This window comes from Vidua macroura, chromosome 14, assembly GCF_024509145.1.
Source record: "Vidua macroura isolate BioBank_ID:100142 chromosome 14, ASM2450914v1, whole genome shotgun sequence".
NCBI classification, from domain to species: domain Eukaryota; kingdom Metazoa; phylum Chordata; class Aves; order Passeriformes; family Viduidae; genus Vidua; species Vidua macroura.
In genome coordinates, this window is record NC_071584.1 from 3327004 (window position 1) to 3348183 (window position 21180).

Below are 21180 nucleotides of genomic sequence, written 5' to 3' on the forward strand. Positions count from 1 at the left end.
TCACTTTAACAGTTTTATTTACAGTAATAAAAATAAATTACTCTTACAGATGAATGTATAATATTATACACAATAGAGATACAGTGCAATAACAGCATTGATTTGTTTTCACTCGGTCATAAAGTGCATCGAAGGGGCTTGATTTAACCATAACTGAATGATAACTGTACATTTTCTTTTGAGATCAACTTTCCCAGTCAAGTTAAAGGCTCATGACAACACTGACAGCAAAACAAGGCTGTCCTGGTTGCTGTGGGATGGCCTCATTCCTGGGAAATCAGGTAGGACGGGAGGCAGGGAGTGGGGGTGAGTGATTCCCGTCCTGTCTGTGCTCTGCCAGCGGCTCCAGGAGCCCGGCCAGCGAGAGCCGGGCTCGGAGTCCCAGCGGGGTGAGCACAGAGCAGGCTCTGCCCCTGTGGGAGTTTCCTGCTGGCCTTGGCCACCAGAAACCCATCCCTGCCTCGGGGCTGGAGGATTCCCTGTGCAGGGAGGACGCTCTTTATCCCGGGGGCTGGTGTGCTCTGACCTGCTCCCAAGGGACATCAACCCCGTCCTCGTCCCTGTGCTGCAGAGGAAAGGCAAGACAAAGCCCAGGGCTGCAGCCAGACCCTGCCCAGCTGGAATAAAAGCTTTTCCTGGGACGAGCCAGCTGTTTTCCAGCTCCCAGAGCCTGCAGTAAGGCCATAAACCTGTGCTTGTGGTTTCAGTGGCCAGGGACACTATGTGCTGTCAGTGCCCTGCCCGCTGCAGCACCCTCAGCAGGGAAGGGATCACCCTGGAGCCCACTCAGCTGCTCCTGGCACCCAGCAGAATTCCTAAAGGCAACTGTCACCCCTGGAGCTGGAGACAGTCCACTCACACCCCTCCAAGTCAGGGACTAAAGAGCTTCACACCACCCCTCTGACATGGGTGCTCTCTGCTGAAAAGCCCATTTCCTCTCTGTGAGGCTCTGCACTGCAGTTTTCCAGTGGGAATGGGAGAGCTCTGTTCCGGGGCTGCAGGGACAGTGGGGAGGGTGCTCTGGGGGGGATTTTGCAGCAGGCAGCTGCACTGACAACAGAAGAGGTACAAATGGTCCCAGTGGAGCTGCCTCACCTCACCACGAGGGAAGGCTGAGGAATGGGAGGGATTACAAGGAAATGCTGTGTGCATCCAACAATTATTCCTGACAATTAGAAGTGAACTGTTAATTCATCATTAGCAGTGGCGTGAGTCTCGATGCTGGTCAGGACACACCGATACAAGTGAGTATCAATGGAGTTTTAAAAGGCCTCCCCACCCCAAATTTGATGCTTTTACAAGAAAGAGATACTTCATCACCTAAGGAGAACAGTAATGGTTTCTTGGGGGTTCATTCCAGGTTCAATTAAAACTCTTTGATATGAACAGAATGGGGCTGCCACATCAGGACTGAGATCCTTGGAATCCTTACTGCTGGTTACTGACATGAGGCTGGCTAAAGAGAGACATTTTCACTGCTCAATGTCCCAAACTGACCAAAATGGAAAAGGAAAAAAGAAAACAAACCCAAAAATAAAACTAAGCACCTTTGTTGGTAGAATCAACACAGTTTAATAGAGGGGTTTTTGGTGGGGTTTTGGGTTTTTTGTTGGTTTTTTTTTTTAAAAAAACTAGGACATACTAGGACAGGGACAAGGGTTTGTTGTAAATGCACAAGCTCCCCCCAACCCTGGCACATCTCCATGAACCTCAGGGCAGCTGTGGTTACATCCCACCCCACGGTGGCCCTGGCCTTGTCACAGTGTATTTGAGGAATGTTTTCTCCTTCTTTCTCCTCCTCGCCCTTTCCTCATCCTCTCAACTCAACCAGCCAAGCACCAACACCGAAAGCTTTTCACCTTTACATTCTGCTGGCCACCAGCTCATGGTGAAAAAGCCAAAGGCACCCAGGAACCTATACATAAATCAGCAAATGAGCAGTGGATTCATTTCCCTAGCTATGTTGATCCCTGCCATAGGCTCAGGGCTGGTTGGACACCACCTGTAATTACTCAGGACCAGTTTTCTGCCCATTTCTGCCTCTGTAGATCCAGACCAGCTCCTGGAGAGTCCAGAAGTGACAAGAGTGAAAGCCCAGCCTGGCACTGGCCTCTCATCCTTTATCAAAAGCTATTTGCAAAGCTCAGAGTTTGGAGATACGGTGGCAAGGTCCTGGCCAGGGTGAGGACAGGGAGTTCTTCCCAACCAAACACCCACCAGCCCTCTCCAGGCAGCTCCAGTTCCCACCTGGAGTGGCCACAGGGACTCTGTGGACATCAAAAGACACCTGCAAATTTCCAACAAGCCAAAGGCCCCGTGCTTTGCAGGACTGCCACTGTCCCCTTGTCTCAGCTGAAAAGCACATCCATTAAATCAGAGGCTTTTAGAGACCTCAGTTTATAGAGATACAGAATCCCTGGTGGAGGAGGCCTCCCAGTACATCCAACACCAGAAACATGGAGCACTGGATGTACTCCAGTTGCTCTGTGTCCTTCTGGTGGTGCCCAGGAGGTGGAGAGGGCTGCTGGGCTCTTTTCACCAAGTTTTGGATCCACAGAGGATCTACCAGCTGGAAACCCCATTTTGCTTTTGGTAATTCCCTCACCATTGGTGCCCCATCCACATGGGATACTGTTACATTCATGGGAGCTGCTCCCTGTTCATGGCAACAGAACCTCATCCTAAAGCCTTGCATTCCATCCTAAATATGTCCCAAAGCCAGCCCCAAACACCAGGACATTCCCACCCTGCGCACAGCAACCCTGCCTCAGCAAGTGATTCAAGGTTTTAAATTAACTTTCCTGGTGTTCAGCATGAGAAGGCTCCAAAATCCATCATCCCCCCTGATGTCCAACATTGCCACTCCAAACTTTCCCAGTAAAAGTTTTTGTCTATGGAAAACAAAACCAAAACAAAACCAAAGCACTGCAGGAAAGGTGCAGTAAAATGGTCAGAGGTTTCCACAAGGCAATGCATGGCAGGTAAACCTAAACCTCTTTATCCTCTTCTTCACTTCCCTTTATTTCTCCTCCTCTCCTCTGACAAATCAGGAGAGGAAAAACAGAAAAAAACCACCTGGAAATTGCACTGTTTTTATTTAGGGCAATGACTGCAAAAATGCCAATTTTTCAAAATGGGGTTTTTTTTAGAGGAGATTTCTTGAGACTTTTCCTGAAACCTAACAAGTGTTTTTAACAGCTTCCATGGGCAGCTTTAACATCTCAGAGAGAGAGGTGCTAGACCATCACACGAAAAGAAATGAGATCCTTATTTTACAGTAACTGAGCACGGAATAGGCTCGTACCACATCCTGACTGTAAGCTGGGTCAGTGCACCCAGGGACCAGAATTCAGAGTTTGTCTTCCCCAAAGTGGCTGGAAATGTGTTTGGGTGAGCAACAGTGTCCCAGTGAGGACACCCCCACCTGCTCTTAACCTCAGTCTGGCAGGGGCTGTGTCCTCAGCTTTAGCTCCTCACATCCCAAATCTTTCTCCTCTTGCTGTGGAGGGCCACAGGGAGAAATTTTTCATTGATCATCACTCGACTTTGGCAAAATTTATCAGTGTATCCCTCAAACTGAGACGCATTTTACAAAAGCAACTAAACTCTAAAAAGAACATTGTTAAAATCAAGCTCTTCAGCAACAGGGAATTTACTGGAAAGCCAAGAAAATGCAACTTTTTTCGTGTCAAGGTTTCTCTTGAGCTGATTAGTTAAACTACCTTTCATCTAAAGATACAAAATGAGCTGCCCAGAGAAACAGATCCAGACTTCTAGCTAGGGTGGTTGTATAAAAACATTTCAAATGTCCACAATGTTTCAAAAAGGGTTTAAGCTATTGAGTTTTCACACCGAGGAACTGCAGGGACCTGGCTGCACTTAAGAAACCAGAGGAAACAGAATGAGTGAAGTGTTTGTATAAATATTAGTCTTACATATATATTTACTTTAAAACTTACATTGAGTCCACATTGTGCCAACTGCCCATTCTCCAAGGTATTCATCAGAGAAAGGAAATGGGAAAAAACCCCAAACCCACAAAACATAAAAAATCCAAGACTGGCCACCTCTCACAGGTAGACAATAAGCCCAAGCCCCAGGCACACTTGAGAACCTCAGAGCTTTCTCTTGTGCACTTAGCTCCCAGGAGCGAGAGATTCATTGCACAGATCCAGGCACAAAATCCACCTGGATCTGTCTGTATCCATCCATAAAGTGACTTTGTACCCTCTGCAACCACACAAAGCAAGAACATTTCTTCCACTATCACAGACTCACAGAATGTTACAGGTTGGGAGAGACTTCAAAGCCCATCCAGCCCCACCCCTGCCATGAGCAGGGACACCTTCCACCATCTCAGACTGCTCCAAGCCCTGTCCAGCCTGGCCTTGGGCATTGCCAGGGATCCAGGGGAAGCCACAGCTGTTCTGGGCACCCTGTGCCAGGGCCTGCCCACCCTCCCAGGGAACAACTCCTTCCCAATATCCCATCTGACCCTGCCCCCTGGCAGTGGGAAGTAATTCCTTGTCCTGTCACTGCACAGCCTTACCCAAGTCCCTCTCCAACATCACAACAATTTCTCTACAGCAAAGCAGACTATTTGGGTACAAGACTCAGGCTGCTGGAGGGTTTCCCAAGCCCCCCATGCCAGGACCCCGGGCAGCACACCCCCTGTGCCCTGAGCCACCCTGGATGTCCCACCCCCAGCCCTGCCACCTCTCCGGGGGTTGCTTGGGTTCTTCCTTTCTTTATCAGTGAATGCACGATTCCACCTCCCGGCCAAAAGAAAGCACAGGATAAAGGACACTTCATCATGGCCTCACTAACACCACAAAGCACATCACACAGCACAGGAATGTCGGGGCTGGCGCTTCTCTAACGAAGCAAGGTAAAGTGGCAGCATCAGCAATGACATGGGTGGTGACAGAGGCTTCTCTCTCGGGGACTCCAGCAAGCCCGGACCCCTCTTTGGATGAAATCCCCACCCCATGTAAACAACTCGTGTGGAAGGGGGGAAAGCAGCACCCCATTGCCCAGCTGGACAACGAGAGCCCTTCCTTGGCCTCCCAGACTTTGGGGTGCGGGGCACCCCAGCTGCCCTCACCACCCCCATACCGCCAACCCTGCCCCTGTCACATTTTCGGGGGTGGGGAGGGGGGGGAAAGGAGGGAACGGATTCCCTGGGTGCCCCCATCCCTGCCACAGCCCGAACAAGCCACACCTAAAGTGTCTTTCTCCCCGCAAAGTGCTTCTCAAAGCACAGAGACACAGGAGTGTCGCGGCAGTCCCCGTGTCCCTCCTGCCGCGGCCCCCCCGGCCGGAGCTCTCCTCCCCCGCGGTGCTGAACGCGGCTCCCCCATTATTGCATAGCATCGCAGGCCCTGATTTCAGGGGGATGGGCACACCACCCCACGCGTGGGGACCAGCCCCGCCGGGGGGGACGCGACACCTCCCTCCCCGCTCCCCCGCTCCTGTGGCCTTCCCATGGGATGTGCCCCGAGGCTTGGGACCACCCGGATGGGGCCCGCTGCTCCCCTGGCTCCTTACCCCGAGAGCAGACAAATGCCATCGTGCGAGGATCCTTTTTCTTTGCTTTTTCTTTTCTTTTTTTCTTTTTTTTTTTTTTTTTTTTGGTGTTTTGTGTTTTTAAATAAAAAATAAAATGTGTAAGAAAATAACATTTCTAAAGGAAACCATTATCATTCTACTCTCTCTCTTTCCTTTTCTCTCTCTTTTTTTTTTTTTTTTTTTTTTTCCCTCTTTTTAGCCATCTTTCCATGGAACGAGATGTGCTGACCGGGGAGGGGACTCCTCCCGGCAGGAGACAATAACGACAGAGGGGAAAAAGAGAAGGAGCAGGAGAGCCAGGGAGCACCTCTGGCTCCGTGCTCAGTCCTCACACGTCGCTGGATGTCCTTGGTCTGGAGGAGAACGTGGAAGGGATGCACCCGCAGCAGGCCAGCCAGAGCGACTTCTGGATGTCCGGGTTTCTGAAGGCATAAATGATGGGGTTGATGAGCGAGTTGCAGGTGGCGGGCAGCGCCAGCGAGTAGGTGTACACCGCGGGGTAGCTGGAATCGGCCACCAGGGAGTAGATGGCGAAGGGGATCCAGCACAGGGCGAAGGTGCCGAGGATGAGCGACAGCGTGGAGAGCCCTTTGCGGGTGGAGGTGGCCTGCGCCGTGGCGATGAACTGGTGCTGCACGGCGATCTGCTGGGCGTGCCGGAAGGCGATCTTGCAGATCTGCAGGTAGAGCTGCATCATGAGGGCGAAGAGGAGCAGGAAGGTGACGGCCAGCACGGCCGCATTGTCCTTGGTGACGGGCCGCAGGATGCTGCAGGAGCTCTGGTCCCGCAGGCAGTTCCAGCCCAGGAGGGGCAGCAGCCCCACGCCCAGGCACAGCAGCCACATCAGCAGCACCATGGCGCAGGTGAAGCCCAGCGTGCGCTCGCTGTGGTAGGTGAGCGCGTTGTACAGCGACAGGTAGCGGTCCACGGTGATGGCCAGGAGGCTGCAGACGGAGGCGGAGAAGGCGGCCAGCAGCAGCCCCGCCGCCGCCAGCTCCGCCGCCTCGCTGGGTGGCCGCAGCAGGTAGCGCACGGCGAAGTTGGCCACCAGCCCCAGCCCGGCCAGCAGGTCGGCCAGCGCCAGGCTGCCGATCAGCAGGAACATGGGCGCCCGCAGGCTCGGCGTGTAGAACAGCACGGCCAGCACCAGCGCGTTCTCCCCCGCCACCGCCGTGCCCGTGGCGCACAGCGCGATGTCCCAGGGGCTCACGGACCCCGCGGCCGCGGCCCCGCCGCCCGGCGCCGCCGTGCCCGGCCCGGCCGCCGCCGCCGAGGGCCAGGCTGGGGGCTCCGAGGCGTTGCCGAGCCCCGGGAGCCGCTGCTGCTGCGGCTGCGGCGGCCACGGCTCCCCCATGGCGGCGGGGCCGTGCAGCATCGCTGGGGAGAGAGGGAGAAGGGGGCGGTGAGGGACAGACCCGAGTCCCCGGAGAGCCGCCGAGCCCCGCGCTCAGCCCGCGCAGCGCCGCGCCGAGCCCGCACCTCGAACCTCGCCCGGAGCTGCGCCGAGCCGGGGGAGAACCTCACCGAGCCTGCCCCGCGTTCCGGAGCCCCCCGCCCCGGGACACCGCGCCCCGCACCGGGCCGCCCCCGCTCGCCGCATTCCCGCCCGCTCCCCCCCAGCCCGACTGCAGCTTCCCTGGGATCGAGCTCCCCCATCCCCGGTTCGCCGTCCCCCCCGCCCCACACGCACCCCTGGCCGCTATCTCCCGCCGGGCTGAGGCCGAGCACAACTCATCACCCCGCTGCCCGCAGCCGCCTCCATGCGCTCGGCTCCATGCAGGGTCCGCAGCCACTGCGCACCCGGCGAGGAACCGGCCGCCCCCTCCTCCTCCTCCTCCCCTCCCCTCCCCGGGGCACGGCCACCTTTGCTACCTATTTATAGCGCAACCCCTCAGCCCCCCCCTCCCGCAGCCCTTTCTTTTTTGCGTGCAGTGAGTAAAAATAAACACTATTAATAGGCCAGCGCCTGTATGCGGAGCCGCTGATGGAAGGAGAAGGCGGCGGCAAGGAACAGCCTACGATAAGTTTCTCCTTCCTCCCTGCCTTTCCCTCCTTTGGAAAAGGCCGGCACAAGATACTCCCGGCCGGCGGCAACATCCTGCCCTTGCCCGGCGGAGTAAATCCCCCCGGCCGGGCTGGGCAGCCGAGGTGTGAAGGTCGGGGCTGTGCTCGCAGCCCGCTGCCATCCCCCGCCGCCACCATCGCCCCTTCCCGCATGCAGCCGCGACGCCGGGGGTTGTTGTTTTACCTGGTTTTAATGCTCGAGGATCAGCTTGCTCCCCCCACCCCGTTTTTATTTTTTTCCTTGCCGGTCCTTCCAGCCCTTGGTGCGAAGCCTCATTCCTCGGCGAGCATCGCTAATAGCGTTGGCAGAGAGCTGGCATCGACTTGCACTTAATATTCCTGCCCCATTGGATCTGCTGATAAATCTCAACTCTGACGTCAAAGTCTTCACTTATATTCATGATCCAAGTCTGTGAATCAGAGCCGCTGTGATCAGAATAACAACAAGGCTGGCTCCCCGCTCCACATCCCCTTCCACACCCGCAGGCACGCGGGGGGTGCGCGCACCCGCCCCGCCGCTCGTTCATTCATCAGCCTCCCGCCACCCCGACGCACCTCCCCAAGGTCGGGGCTCGCTGCACCTGCGTCCTGCGGATGCAGCTTGGGCACCGGCCAGGCTCGGGCGCCTCTCAGGGTTTATTTTTACCGCTTGTGCCGAGGGACGCGCGGATGAGAAGGGAGGGCGGCGATCTGGCGTGGCGCGGCTCCGGTGCCGCGCTCCTCAAGGACAATGTCCGGGACAGCGGCACCGGCCCCCCGCGCCTCTGGGACGCGGCGGCTGAGGCTGCTCGGGGATCCTGTGCGGCCAGGCCGGGGCAGGGGCATCCCTCCACAGGGAAACACTGCGTCCCGGAGCCTTCGCCCCACACGGGCTTCCCTCCAGCCAGCGAAAAGCTGGGATGAGGAGGATCTCACTGGAATAGGGACCTGCGCAAGGACGCTGAGTATGGGGGTCTGTCCCCCTCACCGCAGCACCCCACCCATCCCCAGATCTTCCTCCCCGACCGTTTAGGAAAGGAACAGCCTGGAAAGGAACAAATCCCAAAGACACGGTTATTTTTCCAGCTATAAATGGCTCCGTGATTCATCTTGGGAGCGGGATCATCAAAGCAGGGATGCTCAGCTCCTGCATCCACAGGATTTCAGCTACACCTTTCTCCCCTTTTTCCTACGGGTTTCATAACACTCCAGCTTCCCTCTTTCATCCCCCTCTCTCTTCCAGGCTGGAGCTTTGAGGCGCATCCAGCTCAGCGCTGGGAAGCATTTCCAGCTCCTGATGTGCAGAGATATTTAGGTGAATACCAGCGATTCTGGCTGAACCCAGCCGCCCCAATTTGGAGCATCTGGGTTGCAAATCAGGCCGAGCCCCATCCCAGGGGATGGGAATCGTCATCTACCTGGGGCCGCCGGGCGCGTGACCGAGCGCCGCGAGCCGAGCGGCAGCGCAAGGGGCGGAGGAAACCCGAGCGCGGAGCTGAATGAATTCGCTCCCGCTCCCGGCAATTACGCACGGCCCAGGGAAGGGGAGGCGGCTGAGGAGCTCTGCCCGGCTCCCCTCGGCAGCGGCGCCTGCCGGGACGGGGGTGCGGGACGCGTTCTGCAAGGAGCGCTGGCGGCAGAGGGGATGCGCCGGCCGGGCGTGGTGGTCTGTGGGGTCAGAGCCCACCCAGGACGGGCCACGAGCGCTGTAGGGCTGAGCAGGGATGTCCCCGCTGTCCCCAGCCCGCGGGCACCAGATGCGGCCGGCAGCAAGGCTGAGCGAGGACGGGCGCACGCAGCACGCACCAGTGACCCGGTCTGGCCCTTGTCCCCTGGAGCTGCCCCTGGCACGGACACGCACGCTCCAGAGCGTCCCGGTTGATCCCAAACCCCGTGGGCTCGCTGCAGCTGCCTTGGCCCTCCTGCTCCGCCCAGCATCCCACCCTTCCTGCCCTCTTCCTGCAGAGCCCCTCAAACACCCGGCACTTCCCACCTCCAGTTCCTCCCCTCGACATCCCACCATAAATTTGCCACAATCCCGGGATGTTTTTACCTTGTCCTACAGAAACACCAGTCCCTGGTAGGTGCTCCCCCTCTTGGCTCCAGAAGTGCTCCTTTCCATACACACATCCCAGTGGATTTCAGCCGGTGCTGGGAGCTGCTTGTCCTCCTGCCCAGGGAAGAGCAGCCCCATGTCTCCAATGAGTTTTTTTGGGGGTTTCACCTGTGCAAGGGGGTGCAGTGGATTGGCAAAGCACCGGCTGGGGTACCCCAAGAATGCTGAGATTTTCTGCTGACAAAAATGACGTTATCTGGCCCCTTTTAAACCAGGGCTTGCTGTCCCCAGAGCAGCCCTGTTGCACATGAGAGGATGGGCCACTGCACACCCTGTTTTCAAGGCTTGACAATCTACTTTTTGAAGTTGTATTCAATGTTCTGAGCTCCCTGAGTAGCTGCAAGACTATTCTGGTAATACTCATATATGAGATATGCTTTATCTGTATTTTAAATACAGACTCAATGAGAGGAGCTAAGATCTAAGCAAAGACACAAGCCTGACACTAATTACAGAGCAAGGGGGCACCATCCTCACCTGGGAATGCTGTTCATCATGGAAAAAGTCTCCCACCTTCATTCCCCATTATCCTCCTTGGATTTTGGCCCTTGGGAGAAAGCTCAGTGCTGAGCAAGGCAGCTTTTCCTGTGGCACTGCCCTGTGGGGGTGCTGGGTGCTCCCAGCCCACAGCAGGGCTTGACCTGGGGCTCATCCTCCCTTAGAATTTGTGCTTTTCTGGTTAAAACAAGTGGGTGACAAGTTAAAACTGGGGTGGCAATCACTAATGACGTGGCTGTCACAGGCCCAGCCCACTGGGAACCAAAGCTGGAACAAGGGCTGCTGTTTAAGGGCACACTGGTGGTACAGAGGATTAACCACAATTCCAATTCTCCATCATCTTTACCTCCACAAGTACTAAAATTAGCTTTTCATCTTTTCTTTAGGAAAACATCATCACCATCCAGCATCCCATCAGCTTTTCCCACCCTGGTTCCCACTGCTGTGGGAGCATCCTGTGGCTGAGCTGACAAATCCATGAGCTCACTGCCCTGTGACCCCCGAGCCAGGCCCAAAGCCACGCCTCTGGAACATTCCCCCACATTCTATTTATCCTAGTGTCTTTTCCGCAGAGAGCGGATCCAGCCTCATCCCAACACCTCTCTTGTTCCCTGTTACTCCAACGGTGCTTGAGGAGCTCTAAGCAGGAAAAGCACAGCTATAATTAGCAGTGCTGACTAATCAGGGTGGCAAACAAGCTCTCAGAGCCCGCCAGCCTCCCCAAAACGGGGCCGTTGGGGGCTGCGCTGCTGGGAGCGTGTGAAGCCCTACATTCAAAGGCTTTGCATAATTCTTGGTGGAAATGAGGCCATTTTCTCACTGCTGCCACTGGAAAGATGGGAATTCTCCTAGAGCTGCTCCAGCTGCAGCATCCCAGCCTGGTGGGAAGAACCAGGGCTCCATGGTGGGTTGGGGTGGTTGAGGTGCGGATGACAAAGCCAGGCACTGGAGGAGTTGGAGGCTGGCAGGAAGGAGTGTGGCTGATAAAATGATCCACCTCTGTGGAAAAGCAGCTGATTTGCCTGATTTGCCTGAAAAGCCTCTCTCCAGGTGGCTGAAGTGGGCCCCTTCCAGGTCCTGGCTTGCAAGGGTGCCCTCTGCCATCCCCCTGCAGCAGCACTGCTGCAATCCTGACTTCACCTCTTGGAGAGCCACGGGCAGATCTTTGGCTCTCCCAGCAGCAGGGAACACCTCCCTGCCCCCAGGTGAGCTCTCTCTGGGCTGTGCAGCCAGGGGACAGTGGGGACACCGTGTCCCACTGCCCTCTTGCTGTTACACATGCAGGGAACGTTCCCCACTTAGGGGGACAGTGCCTGGCTGTGCCAGGAGGGAGGGAGCAATTCCAAGGCTCACTCTGACTTCTCCTCCTGATTCCCACCAAACAAACACTCAGGCCAAGCCAGGGGGAGAATTTTTGCTCCTTCCATCAGTGATATCATCCCCACACGATGGTTTTGTTCCAAGTCCTTTCCCGAGCCAGAGGGACACGATTTGGAGCACCTTTGCTGGCACATGCTGTGTCACCATATGTCACTGAGCAGGGCTTCTGGGAAAAGGTTTGGTTTTTTTTCCCAAAAGAAAGGTTTTTGCACTGTGTTTTACTCCTTCTCCCAAGCTGTTTGTGCTGCTCTGGCCGGGTGCCTCATCAGGAGTGACTGTTTCCCTAAACTGCCATTCAGCCATAGGGAACACTGGGAGCATGCAAAATATTTGGCAAAATATGAGTGTAATAATTAATAATTAACAATAACCCAATTTATCTGACGTGGCATGGAGGTAAGGAAAGTTTTCTAGAGGTTTGGATGGGGAAAAATAGGAAAGATCCTTTAAAAAACTAGAAAACCTGGAGGTTTTTGCATCCGAGTGCTGGGCAGTTCTCCCTCCCTGCTGTGCCCCTGCCACCTGCTGCCACCAATGTGAGTTTTCCAAAACCAGGCTTGGAGTGAGCAGCTCCAGAGCACCAAACCCTGGAGTCACAGCAGAGAAGCAGCTCTGAGCACCAGGATGGTCTTGGCTCTGTGTAGAAAAGCCCTCAGCTGCTCCGAGCCAAGGACATGCCAGCACCAACAGGAATCCAGAGGCACTGAGTGTAGGATCCATGCAGGGATGGATTTGCTGCTCCATTCAATCCCTGAACCCCCTGATGATCCCTCCTGGGGGATTGGCATGGGGGAACACGAGGCAACCCACTCCCCTGGGGGGAAACCCCCCTGTGGTGGCACTGGAAGCACCTCCAGCGTCCCCAGCTCCCTTCCCGCTGGGCAGGAAGGACATTGGCTTCCAGAAATCCTGGGGAACAAATTCCCAGCTTTGAAGTGGAGCACAAGCAGCTCGACACCCCCACATTTGTCCTCTCCATTTATTGTTTTTAACTCAAGCTTCTGATATTTAAACAGGATCCTGTGTGGAGTCACAGCACTGGGCTCCCCTCCTGAGCACGGGCACATTCCCAGGAATTCGGCTGGGGAACCACAATACCTGGATCCAGAGCCCTGCTCTCCAAGACTGAGTGGGTGAGGACATCACCCAGAAAAGGTCACAGCTGCTGGCTGGGAGTGAAATCATTTGTATAAAGCAAGTGCTTGGCTTGGAAAAAATCTGTTTACTTAAAGAGAGCCATGAGTGGGGCATGCCAGCAACGTGGTCACATCCCAACCCTCAGCCTGAGCCATACCCACCTGGATTTTGGGGGGGGGGGGGGTGTGGAAGTGTTTTTCCCTCTCTAGGCATTGCAATTTCTCCTTCAGCACCACTGTCCAGAGCTGTCTCAGCACTCGGGGATTCCCCCAGGATAAAAGAGCCATTTCCAGGAGTGTGAACACCCAGCCAGAGTGGAGAGCTGCTAAACATCCTGGGAATGTGCCTTCTCCATCCTCCGGGCTGGGGTTTAAAGCAGGGAGGTTCTCTGGTCCCACAAGAATTCCCTCTGCTCTGGGGGTTTCACCCCAGAGCTGTGCTGGGCCTCTCCCCCCGGCTTGGCTGAGAAACATCCTCCCCCCAGACCCCCACGGATGAATTCATGGCAAAAAGGCACCTGGAGGAGGGAATGGGAAAAGCAGCAACAGGGAAAACCCTCAAAATTCTTTAAAACTGCCGAATTTGAGGGGATTGGGGGAGATGAAAGCAGCAGGATGGATGGGGAGGATGAGACCCAGAACTGCACCTTCCCACCCAGTTTTGAGCTATTTCCCTGGGGTTTTTCTGATTTTTTTTTCCTCCTGAAAGGTCAGCTCTCTTGTCAGAGCTCGAAGTCACAAGCACCATGCCTGACACGAGTGTAATCGTGTTTGATGAGTCACTTGTTCAACAGGAAGAGGCTGCTGGTTGCTATAGGGATGGCAGCAGAGGGGAGAGGATCCCTCCCTTACCCCGATCAAACAGAAAAACGCAACAATTCCGAGCCAAACTCTCCTTTGCTGTAACTTTTTGGCACAGTTTGGTATCCTGGCCACAGGCAGGTCCCTGAGCATGGGACATCCTGGAGCTTGGGGACATCACAGGGCTGGGCAGAGACGAGGGAGGGGTCTAGATGAGCGCTGGGCTTGGGCACCACGGGGGACTGGGAGCTTTGGGGTGACAGAAGGAGACCCTGCTGAGCTCCCCACCCCTCCTCAAGGCTTTTCCCTCTATTGAAGGGAGTCACAGCACTCCCGGGAGTGCCTGATCCCTCTGCAGCGGAGCTACTGCCCTGTTTGGAAAGGTGAGATCTGCACCGGGCTGGGGGAGCCATGCCTGCTGTCAACTTTGGAAATGAGGCCACCGGGTCACCGAGGACACTCACCAATGTCACCGTGACCCATCTCCTCCCGGCTCGGTGACTGCCAGTCTTCATTCCCCGGGTTTCAGCACCCCCAGCCCGCAGCCATGCTCCTCCCAGGGCTGCTCTGTCCCTCCCTGCACCCCTCGTTTCCCCTTCCCCTCTCCCGTGCCGGGCTGGGGGATTCATCCCCAGATTCACACCTGGAGGAGGCTCCCGGCCGCTTTTACAGGGACATGGTGGGAGAATTCTGCCAGCTCCATCCCTGCAGACCCTCGGGAACCCCCCAGACGCTGCTGTGCCCCGGGATACCCCAAGTTCCTCATTAGGGAATCGCTAATTACCTCGCCATTGTTCCTTGACACTTTGTGCAGCTAAGTTTAGCTCTGTTGCTCCTGGCAGGGATGCAGTTTGCCCACTTGCACTTTTTCCTGTGGATCAGGAGAATTTGGTGCCTCTTCGTGACGGGGAGGAGAGAAGGAAGAAACCTCCAGCCTTCAGCTGTGCTCTGCAAAAGTGTTTTGTTTGAAGGGGTTTAAGAGATCCTTATTGTGCTCCCAGCAGCTCTGGGTTTCAGAGAGGAGCATCTTCTCCTCTCCACAAATCTACTGGGAAAAATAAAAGGTAGGAAAAATAAGAAGATGGCACTGGGAGAGACCCAGACCTCCGTAGGGGCATGATGGTTTTGGGTGCTCTGGTGCCACAGTGGCACAGGCAGCACTGGGGAAGGCTCTGTCCCACCACCTCCGTCCTCTCCAAGCCACCTCGGCCCCGCCAAACCCGACCTGGCAAATTCCCCAGGCCTTTTGGGAGTTCCTCACGCGGGCAACACCATGCCCATGGAGGGGGGAGTACTGGAATTCCCTCTGCTCCATGAATGCCCTCGTGCTTCACGGGGTGTCTGTGCCCAAATCTGCCTCGTTGGGTGCCTGAGTTCCCCAAATCCTGCCCTGTTGGGTCCCTGCATCCCAAATCCTCCTTGTTGAGTACCAACCCCCCAGATCCTGCCTCAGCGAGTCCCTGATCCCCAAATCCCGTTCTGCTGTCTCCCTGCACCCCAAGGTGCACAACCCCAACCCTGGGGAAGGGAGAGATTCTCCATGGCCACCCAACTAAATTATCACAGACCCATGCTTAATTAAATCCCACTCGAAATCATCCACTTTGGGATAATCCGAGGCCAGGTGGCTCTTTCAACGAGGAAAAAAACCCGTTTTTCCCATCAGGTGTTTCTTGAGGCACACCAAAGGCTCTTTCAGCAGCGCAGCAGCAGAGGCGCTCCCGGGGCGGGGCTGCTGGAGCCGAAGGTCGGCTCCGCACATGGATTCACGCCGGGACACCGCGGGCGAGCGAGCACACAGCTATTTTTAGCTGCGTGGCTTTTTAAGAGAACAAAAACCCCATCCAGAAAAAACATCGCGGGGATATTGGGAAAAATAAACCAAGGTCAAGTTGCCGGTCCTTGGGAGCGCCCGTTGGAGCATCCCTGAATCCTCAGGCACTGCAGCCTGACCCCCAGCCCTGGCTCACGGGAAATTTAGGGGAATGTCAGAGATTTCACCCTAAGGCACAGGGTGTCGGCCTTTCCTGACCCTGTTAAACCGGGAACAGGGAGATCAGAGCATCCTCCCAGCGCATAGCTGGGTGCTGTGCCATTAATTAGTGCCTCAGCTCAATTACTGCGTGGGGAAGGGGAGGGAAGCAAAGGCAGCGGGGTTGGTTTGCTGAGCACCCGGGGCAGGTGGGGCCACGGCCTGGCCTGGCCCTCGGGGGCTGTTTTGGGGTTGGAGAATCTCCACGGGCTGGGCTCTGTCCCTGTGCCCCAGCAGAGGCACCCCAAGGTGTCCTGTGAGCCCCTTCCTCCCCGGCACTGCACTTGGGCCAGGCAAATCCAGGGGGTGTTTTCCCCTCTAATCACAGCATTCTCATCCTCTAAACTTTTCAAGGTGTCACAACCCGGCAGGCAGAGCAGCACAGGGGGTGTGGGGCCTCGCCTCCCCTGCAGTGCGATCGGTGCCGTGCCTGGCTCTGCTGCCCAGCCAGGAGGGAGTGCCAGGAGAAATGACCCCAAATTGCGGTGCTTGGGCTACCACGCGTGCCCTGGCAAGGGGCAAAACCCCGGTGGGGAGCAGGGCTGTGTCTGGGTAGGGCAATCTGCTCAGAGGGGTAAATAAAAGAGAGTTAATGCACAACAAGAGCCGCTGGAAACTCCTCAGCCAGCCCACCCCTCCATCTGCTGCTCCTGGCTCTGCATGGCTCTTGAGACAGCCCAAGTGCTGCTGGAGTGAGGGAAACAGGGAAAAGAAGCAGCCCAGCTTCTCCCAGCACCGGAGGGAGAGGAGAAGCCCTGGAGCAGTGCTGGGGACTGCTCAGCAGTTTCCAAGTGGAGCAAAACACTGAAGTATTTTACCTCAGCTGGTCCAGCTGATGGGAAAGGGAGGGCTTTTAGAGGTGTGGGTTGGACCTACATGGGTTTCACCATCCAGGGATTCTCTGGGATGCAGGGATGGAACTTCCCACCTGCCACAGGGAACAGAGCTGCTGATGCTGCAACTCTGGCTGCCAAGGAGAGAGCAGAGTTCAAATCCATCAAAGATGCACAAGGGCAAGGGAGACCTCCCTAGACACCTCCCAGCAGGCTTGGAGGAAAACCAGGGTGGAAATGGATGGGATGAAACCCAAAGCAGGGTGACTCCCCATCCATGGAAGTGGTTGGATGGGGCTTGGTGCAACCTGGGAGAGGGAAAGGTGTCCCTAGCACGGGGTGGAACGAGATGATCTTTAAGGTCCCTTCCAAACCATTCCATGACGATTCCCTGATGCTAATCAACGGTGCAGAGATGGAGGAGGGCTCAGTGGGTCTGCAGAGCAGCTACTCCGAGGTTTTGGGGGATCCCAGCTACTCCCAGGAGCACTCGGAGCAGAGCCGGCTCCCTCCCAGCAGATCCACCAGCCCTGTTCTGCTGAGTGCCGAGATAAGATTGGTGCGGGTTCTCCAGGAGCTGTCACTCAGATCCCGCAATTTGCTTCTCTCGGGACTGTGACTAACAGGCAAACCTTGAAACACGCCCGGGGAAGGTGCAGGGGAGAGCGAATACTTCCCTTCCTCCCCGGGAAGGAAAAAAAACCCAACTGTAGGAGCCACTTCGCAGCCTCAGAGAGCAGAAACACTCGGCAGAGCTCGAGGAGGGGTGAGGGAGCCGCCTCCCAGTCAGCCATGGCTCCTCCCAGTACTGGATACTGGGAGCCACTGCCAGGAGATGGGATCACCAGGATCACGGCTGGGACGCCACCACACAAAAAGTCCCCCCAGGCTCTTGTTTTTCCCTTCCCGTTTTCCCACTGCTCCCAGAGGATGCTCCTGCAGCCGCTGCCTCTCAGCACAGCCCTTTTGTCACACGGCTTTGTCCCCTCTCTGCTCCAAGCACGGACCCATCTCCCCCTGCTCCCTGCTCCAATTCCGGAGCGCAGTACCGCATCCCGCTCCTTCCCTGCATTGTTTCGGAGAGGTTTGAGCTTTGGGGAGATATTTTTAGAAGATAATGCGCTTGCCAGCTCTCCCGGGAATCCTTCTGTCCCCGAGTCACTGCTCTAGGAGCACTTGGCTCAAACTGGGTGGAAACAGCACGGAGAAATTGGTTTTCCCAAATCCAGCAACCTCCTCCCGGTGGAAACATTAATAAAACCAAAGCTTGGCTTTTCTGCTGGGTCTGAGGTTCAAGAAATTCCATTTAAACCTGGGTTGAGGTTCAGTTTTATATCATCCATGAGAAACCAGGAGGAAAAAAAAAGTAAAATCCCCATTCATTTTTTCGCTTTACTACTCCCTAGGGGTGAGTTAATGAAAACAATTCCATTTTGCTCTGTCTGCTGGCTTCAGACATCCCTTAATGCCCCTTCCTGCCTCACCAACCCACACCTGTGCCCACATCTCAGGGGACACCTGGCAGGAGGCTCTGGAAGGAGATGAGCACCTGGAGGTGTTGGGACTGTCCCTCCATCCCCATCAGCAGCAGGTTCCAGCTTTGCCTTGGCTCTTCTGTGCTGAAATGATGGCAGAGAGCTCTGAAGGAATAAACTGGATTTTTTCCAGACTTGTGGCCTTTCGCTTGGAGAAATATTGTGACTCAAAATCAGAAAATGAGCAGTTAAATGCTAAAAAAAAATAAAGAAAAATTAAAAAAGAGGACCTGGGGAGGATGGCCAAGAATAACCCTTTTCCCTGATCACCCCCATGTGGTGCCTCGTGCAATTCCCTGAGAATTTGCTGAGGAGGAGCCCAGGGTGTGAGGTGGGAGCAAAGGGACCTGGAGCAGTTTCCAAAACTACAAATAATGAAGTATTTTACCTCAGCTGGACCAGCTGATGGGAAAGGGAGGATTTTTACAGGTGTGGGTTGGACCTACACGGGTTTCACCATCCAGAGATTCTCTGGGATGCAGGGATGGAACTTCCCACCTGCCCACGACCTGCAAGGACCCTGCTGTGCAGCTGATACTTCCAAAATATCCAGAGCATTTCAAATCATCCAAAAGGACCAACAGACCCCAACTGTGGGGGATGCAAAGGAGTCCAGCCAAGGAGGTCTCACCAGGTCTGACATCTGAGTTCTCATCAATGTGAGATTCCTGGCTGAACACATTTCCCTGCTGGCTTTGAGTGGGGTTTATCCCACAAAGATCCCCAAGATAGCAGCCTTGTGGTCCCAAGTGCCTCTGGACACAGCTGGGCCTGCACAGCAGCACTGACAGATGGGATTTCCCTTCCTTTGGGGCATCCCAACCCCAGTCCCATTCCCATCCCCATTCCCTACAGCACTTCCCTGCTTTCTGCCTGGCAATGATTTGCTGGAGTAGCTGTGGCTGCTCCTCAGAGAAGGAAACAAAAACACTTAATCGAGTGTTAATTAGGGCACTTAATCACTACCAAACTCAGCTCCTGCTGAACTCCACCTGCGATTTCATGGACACACAAACTTCAGCTGCATTTGGCCTCAGCCTCCCATGGGCTGGTGGCAGCAGCAGCCCCAGATTCAGTCCAGCTCTTGATGGCTTGGCCCTTCTAATTCCAGGCCTTAAATCCGAGTAACTGTCTCTTTTCTACATTACAATTCTTCACACGATACGTTCTGCTAAAGCAGCTGACTCCAGTTAAAAACCACCTGGAAAACAAAATGAACTCTCCTAGGTCTGGGATGTTCTGGACCCCAAGCACAGCTCCCAAACCCCATCCTTGCCCTTCTGCCCTCCCCTCATGCTGCCTGGGACTTGGAAATCACCAGGGAAGACCCAGCTAGGACTACCTGAATAATTTTAATTGATTTTACACAAGCTGAAGTGTTGCAACCACTGCAGTGTTTTGTATTTGTGTTTGTTGTTTGTATTTAGGAGCTTTTAAAACAACTGACAACCACTAAATGCACTCATTATTAGCAACTCAAATATTTAACAGCCTGCTGCTGCTGCTGTGTAATTAATTCATCCTTCCCTTCCCAGCTTTCCCTCTCCTGCGGGTGCAGAAACATCCCCCACACTGCAGCACATCCAAACAAGCACCACGAGGGAGGGAAGGGACCTTAAGGATCATCCCAATCCACCCTCTGCCATGGCAGGGACACCTTCCCCTATCCCGGGCTGCTCTAAATCCCATCAGCCTGGCCTTGGGCACTGCCAGGGATCCAGGGGCAGCCACAGCTGCTCTGGGCACCCTGTGCCAGGGCCTGCCCACCCTCCGAGGGAGGAATTCCCTCCCAATATCCCATCTAAACTGCCCCAGTGTCACTTCGAGGCCATTCATTCTGACACAAACGATGTGTGAAGATCAAAGCGTTTCCCTTTGCAGAACACAGGACAGGATGACCCTGGCACCACCCCACTGCCACTGCTTTGTCTCTAACCTTCCCTACCCTGAGCTCTCCCTCCCAGACTCCTCATCCCACCAGGATTCTGCTCTGGGACCACAGAGATTCCCCAGCCAGGCCGGGATTTGCAGGAGCAGGAGGGAAGCAGAGCAGCAGCAGCCCCGAGGTAAATTAGTGCAGCAGAGCCAACGCCAGCAGCATTTTACACGTTGGGAATTAATTACGTTTCAGGGATTGTTTCCTTTTGCTAAATGCCCAGGCCCACAATGGGAAGGTCTGACGTGTCTCAGGGGCCTTTCTCAGTCCATTTTCTTTCTTGTACCCATCAAATAGGATTTGTTTGAAGTATCTCCTAAACTGAGCTGGCACGGGGACTTTAAAAGCTCCTGCTGGTACCCAGAACATGCTGAGCACCACCAGCAAACCAGAGAGCACCTCTGTGCTGCGCCCCTGAGGGCAGAGCCTCCCCACCAATGCTGCAGGGTCTGTGGAATTTGAAGGAAAATATCATTTCACAGAGAAATAACAACCATGGGATGGTCTCCACCCTTGCTCCAGTAGAGGTTCTGGAGAAGAGCTGCAGTGACCAACCCAGCTCCCAAATCCCAGCTCCATCAGTCCTGCCCTAGTGGCACTCAGCTCAAACCACTCTGCTTTCAGCCCTTCTGGATTTGGTTGTTTTCTCCCAATTTCCAGGGAATGCTCTTCCTGCAAGTCCAACTCGTGTTCACTGGAGTTAAAATTAGCTCAATTTATTTATTTCTTGCTAAGGTGTGACCCAGCAGGACAAGGGCCAGACAGCATTTGGGATTTACAACGTGGTTTTACAGAGCAGCTGCCATCTTCCAATCTCCCCTGCTCCTACTGCATTGTATTCCCATCAATTCCTGCTCCCAGGAGCACAGCTGATCCAATTTTCCCTGTGCAAAGGTGAACTGCAGTGAACCACCACAAAATGAAAACCTGTCCTGCAATGAACCTCAACAGCTCCAAGCACAGGCTCCTGCTTTTGCCTTTAAATGTCTCTGTTCCAGATCAGTCAGATGATATTTGCAACAAAGTCTTAGGGAGCCCAACACGGGGGAAGAGGGAGAAGAAATCCCAGGGAAAGGCAGCAGCAGAGCTCCAGGGGGTGGTGGAGGGATGGAGGAACAGAGGCCCTGGGTAACCTCGCCTTGCTGTACCAGCACAGCAGTTAAAATCTGACACTGAATTATTCAATTCTCCTGCTCTGACCCATTCCTGCACAGGTTATAGGGATGCAAACACAGCAGGATCAGGATCCTCAGCCAGCCAGCAGGCTGGGAGAAGTTAAGGAGTGAAATTCAAGGAAAAACC

General features: G+C 55.0%; 1 protein-coding gene across 2 annotated transcripts; it reads right to left on the reverse strand.

The window, feature by feature from the left end:
- Positions 1-5582: 5582 nt before the first annotated feature.
- Positions 5583-19139, reverse strand: LOC128814304 (G-protein coupled receptor 12-like). 2 transcript variants are annotated; one of them, XM_053990006.1, is made up of 7 exons: positions 18909-19139; positions 17957-18137; positions 14327-14590; positions 9665-9781; positions 8188-8559; positions 7817-8042; positions 5583-6945 (listed from the first exon to the last, which is right to left on the reverse strand). In XM_053990006.1, exon 7 carries the CDS (start codon positions 6941-6943, stop codon positions 5897-5899), a length of 1047 nt encoding a protein of 348 aa, XP_053845981.1. In that variant the 5' UTR covers positions 6944-6945; positions 7817-8042; positions 8188-8559; positions 9665-9781; positions 14327-14590; positions 17957-18137; positions 18909-19139; the 3' UTR covers positions 5583-5896. The 2 variants fall into 2 exon arrangements, with proteins under 2 accessions (XP_053845981.1, XP_053845982.1); XM_053990007.1 differs by lacking the exons at positions 7817-8042; positions 8188-8559; positions 9665-9781; ... (1 more) ...; positions 17957-18137; positions 18909-19139 and adding an exon at positions 7259-7597.
- Positions 19140-21180: the final 2041 nt, after the last annotated feature.